General features: G+C 40.7%; 1 protein-coding gene across 2 annotated transcripts in view; it reads left to right on the forward strand.

Moving 5' to 3' along the window:
• Nucleotides 1-8,532, forward strand: part of CDYL (chromodomain Y like) — a 359,350-nt gene extending 350,818 nt beyond the window's left edge. For both annotated transcript variants that reach the window (XM_063923082.1, XM_063923079.1), the window contains 2 exons: nucleotides 7,542-7,685; nucleotides 7,779-8,532. In XM_063923082.1, the coding sequence (XP_063779152.1) occupies nucleotides 7,542-7,685; nucleotides 7,779-7,937 (303 nt within the window). In that variant the 3' untranslated portion in view covers nucleotides 7,938-8,532. The remainder of the gene's footprint in view (nucleotides 1-7,541; nucleotides 7,686-7,778) is intronic.
• Nucleotides 8,533-9,197: the final 665 nt, after the last annotated feature.

Here is a 9,197-nt window from a genome sequence, read left to right on the forward strand (position 1 = left end):
ACCCTCCCTGTAACTCCCCCTCAGCATCCCTGCCCTCACCCTCCCTGTAACTCTCCCTCAGCGTCCCTGCCCTCACCCTCCCTGTAACTCTCCCTCAGCGTCCATGCCCTCACCCTCCCTGTAACTCCCTGTCACTGCCCTCACACTCCCTGTAACCACCCTTCCGCGTCCCTGCCCTCACCCTCCCTGTAACTCCCTGTCACTGCCCCTGCATTCACTCTCCCGGTAAATCCCCCTCATTTGTGACGCACACTGACCCTTTATGAGTTAAGAGAGGGTGGGCGCAATTTTATAGTTTGCAGGAGGGCGCCGAACACCCTAGCACCGGCCCTGCTTAGTAGTTCAGGTTTAGATCAAGGCAGCACCCAACGCGTTTCGTCCTATCTGGACTTCATCAAGGGGTAGTTTGGGACTAGAGACAGGTCATCTATATATACTCATACTGAAAAGGAAGTGGTGCTTACATCGCTTCCTGTAATTAATTGATTGAAACAGTAAGATAACAAGAAGTAGATAAAAAATGCCACAGGGAGATACCTCATATAAATCCCTACATAAAACATTACAAATGCGGTGTACATAGTGCAATACAACTTGATTATAACATAAAAATAGCACGGCGCCGTGGACTTCCTGTCCGGGCCCCGTGTGACCTCATATCCGCCCCACATCCGGCGTCCTTCTTTGCGAAGTGCGCATGCGCCGGCTTCGTATACCGGGATACTTCTGCGCCGTCGCTATGGATCCCGGATGCGGCGGACCAGTTCCTGTGTGCGCAGGGGAACAGAGTCCTCCGGAGGCCGTTCTCTGTCAATGCAGTTCCATCAGTTCTCTGTAATTGCGGCGGCCATGTTTTTGGAGTCAGATTCACATAAAAAGATTCCCGAGTTCATTCTTTCGTTTGGATTTTGTCCTTTTGCCCAGCATTTTTGTACAGCTCCATAGTTAGTCACACATATGTGAAAAGATAAAAAAGTGGGATCAGGGGTTTGTATTGGCGCAGTTTAAATGTAAACATAAACAATGGTGGAATATACATATAAATATATAGAAATACAGGTGCATATTATCTTTAATAGTATTAAACTGGTATGGTAAAAAACAGGGGGGACTTTTATAGGAGAGTGCCAAGTTGCCAGTGTGCACATAGAGAGATGTGCATATATTATATGAGCCGACGGACTAATAACACTTAGCGTGTAAAAGATAAAGGAGGGAGACAATGGTAAGACCATTCGGGTTTTGGTCTCAGAGATATGAACACCAATTATTTTAACTATATTAGTAATTTTTGTCGCCTCTCAACTCCTCTATAAACTTCCTTTGGGGTCCTCCCATTCCCACAAAGGATTTTGCACCATGTTCATATCTCTGAGACCAAAACCCGAATGGTCTTACCATTGTCTCCCTCCTTTATCTTTTACACGCTAAGTGTTATTAGTCCGTCGGCTCATATAATATATGCACATCTCTCTATGTGCACACTGGCAACTTGGCACTCTCCTATAAAAGTCCCCCCTGTTTTTTACCATACCAGTTTAATACTATTAAAGATAATATGCACCTGTATTTCTATATATTTATATGTATATTCCACCATTGTTTATGTTTACATTTAAACTGCGCCAATACAAACCCCTGATCCCACTTTTTTATCTTTTCACATATGTGTGACTAACTATCGAGCTGTACAAAAATGCTGGGCAAAAGGACAAAATCCAAACGAAAGAATGAACTCGGGAATCTTTTTATGTGAATCTGACTCCAAAAACATGGCCGCCGCAATTACAGAGAACTGATGGAACTGCATTGACAGAGAACGGCCTCCGGAGGACTCTGTTCCCCTGCGCACACAGGAACTGGTCCGCCGCATCCGGGATCCATAGCGACGGCGCGGAAGTATCCCGGTATACGAAGCCGGCGCATGCGCACTTAGCAAAGAAGGACGCCGGATGTGGGGCGGATATGAGGTCACACGGGGCCCGGACAGGAAGTCCACGGCGCAGTGCTATTTTTATGTTATAATCAAGTTGTATTGCACTATGTACACCGCATTTGTAATGTTTTATGTAGGGATTTATATGAGGTATCTCCCTGTGGCATTTTTTATCTACTTCTTGTTATCTTACTGTTTCAATCAATTAATTACAGGAAGTGATGTAAGCACCACTTCCTTTTCAGTATGAGTATATATAGATGACCTGTCTCTAGTCCCAAACTACCCCTTGATGAAGTCCAGATAGGATGAAACGCGTTGGGTGCTGCCTTGATCTAAACCTGAACTACTAAGTTTTACTCCTCTATTTTTTTATTTTTTGGTTTTTTATTCCTATATATATTTTAATATCCTATGTACCGTTTTTTATGGTGTTTATGTTATTTTGTAATCTTTTAAGCGTTTTTTACCCCCTTGTGCATGTTATTTTTATCTTATCAACTTCCATCTTTTTACTCGGGCTTGTTTTAGTGCTTCACAGTTTAAATAAATTTTATTTACTTTTTATATAACTGCCTATTCTTTACATTCGATTGACACCAGTGGTCGCCTTTATCACCTCATTCTTCGTCCACACATGTCCATTTTAGGCACTTATACCAGTGCCTTATTCTATTTGAGGTAACAGGCTGACGCCCTAAACTATAGGGAGTGTCTACTAGGCAGATCTTTTTAGTGATCTCACCACTGTGGTTCCAGTACTAGTGTGGATATTTTAAATACTGCATCTGTGGCGCTGATAGCTTCCCTGGTACACATATATATATATAGTGTTCGAAAAGATGGTTCAATAAATAATGTAACAAGTCCTATATGTATAATCAATAGTATTGCCTTGGTACAGATTATTTTTCCACCTAGTACCCGTACTTTGTCTAAGCATTTGTTCCAACGCTATACCACGGCATCCATCCTGGCATAGAAGAAATCCGTGACAAGTGCCTGACAACAAAGACATGACGGCTTGCTGAACTTCAACATCTGTTGCAAATTGCCTTCCACCCAGGGGCTTCTTCAATGATCCAAAGAGATTAAATCACTTGTTGCGTGTTTCCATGTCTTGGATACTTGCTTTGTCTACGGTGTCACCCACGTTCTTTATTGCTGTTAACAATATGCTGCAGGAACTACACTCCTTCCTCATAGTACTGTGTCAAGAACCCAAAAGACAATCCCATCCTATTGGGTTTGTGAACTTCTGTAAGTTGCTTCAGTACCCAGCCTGAACACTTTTTCCAGTACCCCAGTTAGTCATGAATGATGTTTATGCACAGTACCCACTGAGATGTTAAGTTCCTCAGCAATATCACTAATTGGAATGCATCTGTCTTGACTCAGACCTTCAATGTAGCACAAGTTATTATCTGTGTTGGACGTGCTTTGTCGACTGGATCGCTGCTCATCTTGAACGTCTGTCCTGCTGTTATCAAAGGAGGCAGTGAACCAAACTTGTTTCCGTGACATGACATCATCACTGAACACCTCGACAAGTTGATGATGAATTTCAGCTGCTAATGTGCCCTTTAGACTCAGAAATCTGATCACACAACGCACCTCAATATTTGACTACGTTTTTGCCAGCCACGCCATATTACAACTAATGTTGGGATAGTATGACGGCTATGAAGGGCAGTCTAATGGCCACGAGGGGAAGCAGTGGTCTGCCTGCTTTGGTCAGGAAGGAAATTAGAATAATATAGAGAACATTACACATATCAGAGAGGTCTTGTTACCTTACTTATTGAACCACCCTCAAATATATGAACAAAAACAATTGTTCACAACAAAACCAGTGCAGAAGCTAAAGGCTTTTGTTCAGTAATTAAAATAACATTAAAAATCTCTCTCTTTCTCTCTCTCTCTCTCTCTCTCTCTCTCTCTCTCTCTCTCTCTCTCTATATATATATATATATATATATATATGTATATATATGTGTGTGTGTATATGTGTATATATATATATATATATATATATACCACGGGTACATAAATAAAGCAACAAACATAAAAGGTCCTGGCGCATCCCGTGCTCAATAGTCATTCTGCTGCAGTGGCAGCCACACGTCTTGCTCTCCTGGCACGGCCAATGTCCACAGTCCCTGGCGCTATAATCTGATCCCTGCTCACTGGCCCCTAATAGGCATCAGCGCAATGCACTGTGGGTGTTTGGGAGTTTTAAACCCCTCTCCAGCACCTAACTTCCTGCTGTCTCTGGGTGAGATGGAAAACCCAGACCTCTGTTTCTCCAGTTGCAGCTGTGCAGAATGTGCAATTGTGGTGGGACACAAGCCCTCTTACCACAATATATATACTAGAGATGAGCGGGTTCGGTTCCCTGAGAACCGAACCCTACCAGACTTCACTACCCGAGCCCGGATCAGAGTCAGGCTCGGATTTTCCCGCCTGACTTGGAAACCAGAACGAGACAAAACGTCATCATCCCGCTGTCGGATTCTCGCGTGGTTTGGATTCCATATAAGGAGCCGCGCATTGCCACCATTTTCACTCCGGCATTGGAGAGTGTAGCGAGAGGTCGTGTCTCCGTCCTCAGTGTCCTGCTTCAGTACAGTGGTAGTGTCTTGTGCTGCATCAGTCCAGTCACAGTAGTGGTGTCCTCTGCTGCCATATGTCCAGTGTTGCTGTATAAGTCCAGTCCATTGCAGTGGTGCTGTGTTGTCCTGCATCAGTCCAGTGGTGTTGTCCCTGTGCTGCTGTATATGTCCAGTGATACTGCCGTATATGTCCAGTGGCACTGCCATATTATTCCAGTGGTATTGCCGTATATGTCCAGTGATACTGCCGTATAATTCCAGTGGTACTGGTGTATAAGTCCAGTGATACTGCGTATAAATCCAGTCCAGTGATACTGCGTATAAATCCAGTCCAGTGATACTGCGTATAAATCCAGTCCAGTGATAATGCGTATAAATCCAGTCCAGTGATACTGCGTATAAATCCAGTCCAGTGATACTGCGTATAAATCCAGTCCAGTGATACTGCGTATAAATCCAGTCCAGTGCTACTGCTGTATAAATCCAGTGGTACTGCCGTATAATTCCAGGGATACTGGCATATAAATCCAGTCCAGTGGTACTGCCGCATAAATCCAGTCCAGTGGTGCTGCCGTATGAGTTCAGTGGGGCTGTATATTATTTACTCCAAATAAAGGGGTTATTAATATTTAATCCAAATAATTTTTACAGGGTTTGCCCTGTGTGGTGTAGGGGTACGCTCGCCTGTGCTACATATTATTATAATAGCTCCAAATAAAAGGGTTATTATTATCCAAATAATTTTACAGGCTTTGCCGTGTGTGTGTGGTTAAGGGGTACGCTGTCCTGTGCCACCAATAGTGTGCATATATTACATCTAGGCAAATTCCAGCACATCCCATGTTGTTTGTGCCGCACTTGTGTCGCTTAACTCAGTCATACAGCTACCTCATTGCACCTCTTTTACTTCTTTGCATTATGTGCTGTTTAAAGACTATTTTTTAAATCTGCCATCCTGTCTGACACTGCAGTGCCAATCCTAGTTGGGCCAGGTGTTTGTGTTGCATAGCTTAGTCATACAGCCACCTCGGTACAACCTTTTGGCCTAGAAAACAATATTGTGAGGTGTTCAGAATAGACTGGAAATGAGTGGAAATGAAAGTTATGGAGGTTAATAATACTGCAGGATCAAAATTACCCCCAAATTCTGTGATTTTAGCTGTTTTTATGTTTTTTTTTTAAAAATCATCCAGAACCAAAACACAAAACCCGAAAAGTGCCCGCCGCACATCTCTAATAAATATATATATATAAGAGAGCATGTGTAACAGGGTTGGGGAAATAAGACACGACAGGCACGTTCCCGATGTAACAGCATTTTTTACTAGTAGCAGATACTACTACTGTAATACTACAGATATTAGTACTAGTAGTACTTCAGCAAATACAAACAGTAGCCTGGAAAACCAGCCTAGTAATTAAATAAACAGGTGTACTCAAAAACCCAACACCAAAGTCTCTAGAGTTGGTTCTACTGACCTGGAGTGCAGCCGTCTCTTGCATGGTTCCTAGCACAGCTATTCAGTCATTCCCTGGCAATACTCACTGGCTGCTAACCAGCATCAGAGCCCTGGGCAGATGAGTTTTAAACTTTTCCTTTTCTCTGGTGATGATTCCCAGCTGACTCTGGTCAACCTGGGAAAACCTGGAGTTCCAATCCACCATTGTTACTGCAGAGTACACAGGCTTTGCTTTCCTCTCCCTTGGAGGGAGCTGATCCCACAGGAGTTTGGGTAGTTCAGGTGAGACAACCCCTCTCACTACACTGTGTGTAGGTACGTGCACAAACCCATACATTTTCGGAGGTAATTCCTTAATCAATACGATTAATCAGGTCATAGGTATCCATACAAAGAAGGGCACTCTCAAATATGTGTCCAATTACTGTTTTATTGTATTCTTACCATCCATTGTTCAAACATACACTGTTTGCAGTGGTTGTAGTATGGTATGCCGGCGGCCGGGCGACCGGCATACCGACACCTGGAGCCCGACCGCCGGCATACCGACAGCATGGTAGTTTTTTTTCTCTACTTTTCACTTCAAAATAACTAAATTTTAATGTACCCCAAAATACTGTTGAGACTTTGGGGGATTTTCAGTTAGTGTCGGAAGTTTCGACAGGCCGGAAAGACTGCACTATCCGCCGATAATCAGAACTTTTCGACAATTCAATATTCAATTAAAGTGCTGTTTTTCCGCCCTGTCGAAAATTCCGACAAGCCGAAAAACACAAGGATAAACAGAATCTCTGCTGATCCATGTGTTTTTGACCCTGCCGTGATTGAAAACAGGTCTGTTTTCAACCTTTCACTTTTGCCTATAAGAGAGGGTGGAAATGAATGGTCAGAAACAGAGTGGATACGGCCCGCAATAGAATAGTGTGGGATACTGCATGTCTGAGAGGATCCGACACTAATTGAATATCCCCCTTTGTCTTTTATGATACATTTGTTTGCTATCATTTTTCTTCATTTACAAAAGTTGCAAAAATCTATCATTTGACAGGACTTATGTAGCTCTAGTACTTTTACTTCTATACTGCATGCCATCTAATTTGCTGCTTTTTTGAAGTTCAGGGTGATTTCCCCACTTTCTCATGTACTTCACATAGGTTGCACATTTGCCTAAATTTCAATGACTTGCCATTTCGATTTTAAATTGTTGGAGTTCGGGAACACGCTTGATTAAAATATGCAGTGAACAGCGAGTTAATGTAACATACATAGGAATTCACACTAGGAAGCTCGCATCTAATTGAATTTGACCATAAATATACAGATAACCGTAACTGAAATGTGCATGCACATGCAAACATTGGCTCTGTATTCAATTTGAAAAGTTTTATAAATATTGTATTTTTAGTTTAGGGTTTTGTTTTTTTCAAAACAATTTACTGTACCTGAATTTTCCTCTTTACATATTATGAGTGTCTGATTCTGTACAAAATTGCAATGTTTACAAATATTTTAATTTCACCCTCTTTACTTTAGGCAAATGAGATGCTACTCAGTGGAAGAAAGCTGACTGCACAAGAGGCCTGTGCTAAAGGTCTGGTTTCTCAGGTGTTCTGGCCTGGGACATTCACACAAGAAGTTATGATTCGCATTAAAGAACTTGTGACCTGCAATCCAGTAGTATGTTGAATTGAACTTTTTAGCATAGTTGATTATGTTGTGGATTAAAGATAATGGATTAATTGCAAAGCATTTATTTGTTTATTTTATTAGGTACTTGAAGAATCCAAAGCTTTAGTCCGAAATGTTATGCGTGGCGATCTGGAACAGACAAACGAAAGAGAGTGTGAAGTACTTAAGAAGATCTGGGGATCTGCTCAAGGAATGGACTCTATGCTGAAATACTTGCAAAGAAAAATTGATGAATTCTAAAAAACAAACAAAAAAAAACCCTCCACAACTAAAAAAACATTGCTTGTTTTATAAAGTAGCCTTGAAACGTTTAACGGGACATCTTTCTATTTGTGGTGCCGTAGATTATTTAAAGGTTATTTTTCTTTTCTTTTTTTTACAAATATCAACTAAAGCCTGCCATCAATTGTTCCCAGGCACAAGGCATGGAGTGTTCTTTTCATATTCTTAGCAATCCACGTCTTGAACTTTGGTATGTACTAAGAAGAGATCTATGAAAAACTATGTGTGACAGGGAAGTCTGGAAAATGCTTATTTTTTTTGTTCATAATATATATATAAAAATATAAATATATATTTAAAATGAAAACGGGTAGCAGCAAACCCTTACTTTCATTACCCACTGAGGTAGGACTGAGACAATATTTGTTTCAGAAGAAGGTAAAATACCTCAGATATGAACTTTTGTTTGTTTTAATGGCTTCAGAAAACAATTCCCACAGGACTATAAATGTTTACGGATGCATTTTAACAACCCCACATCCCAACTATCCCAAAAAAGTGTGCGTGTGTTCTCAGGACATGCTAATAAAAAGAAAACCTCTTCATGCTGTCAGGAACATGTCTAGTTCATTTTAACTTAGCATGAAGAAACCACTATTAACATATTTTTCTTTGTGTGATTCAGTATTAACAAGTCACTGATTTTATCTTATGTTTAAGGTTGAGATTCATTCACTCTTCAGAAGCAATTTTACATAACTTTTTAGTTCCTGGTGAATCTTCATAGTTGTTTGCAGGTAATGTATTACACCAAAAATAATTTTATGTTCATACATGTATAAATTTTAGGTTTCACTAGAATATATTTTATTTAATAAGTTAATTTTGGTACACTATTAAATTGCAAAATACCCACCCAAAACTACCTTTCCGTTAGGAGTGCGCTATTCAATTCTTGCTTTTTTATCAATACACTATATAAATTGCAAATATATTTTACTTTTTTATGTATAGTGTAGACAACAAGTCTGTCTTGTAAATATATAAAACGTGCCATTCTTTTCTGAAGTGTAAAATTGATTTGTGATGGCAGATTACTATTAATACTAAAATATCTGCTCTTGCAAAATAGTTGAATGTATGAAGAAAAGTAATCAATCTTATTTTTGTACAGTTTTTACATTTTTACTTCAAAGTGACCATCTCCCATCCTTCTCAGAGAGCTGCTCCCAGTGTAAAACTGCCTGTAGCTGAATTGATACAGCAATTACAGCATTG

This window comes from Pseudophryne corroboree, chromosome 5 (assembly GCF_028390025.1).
Source record: "Pseudophryne corroboree isolate aPseCor3 chromosome 5, aPseCor3.hap2, whole genome shotgun sequence".
NCBI classification, from domain to species: domain Eukaryota; kingdom Metazoa; phylum Chordata; class Amphibia; order Anura; family Myobatrachidae; genus Pseudophryne; species Pseudophryne corroboree.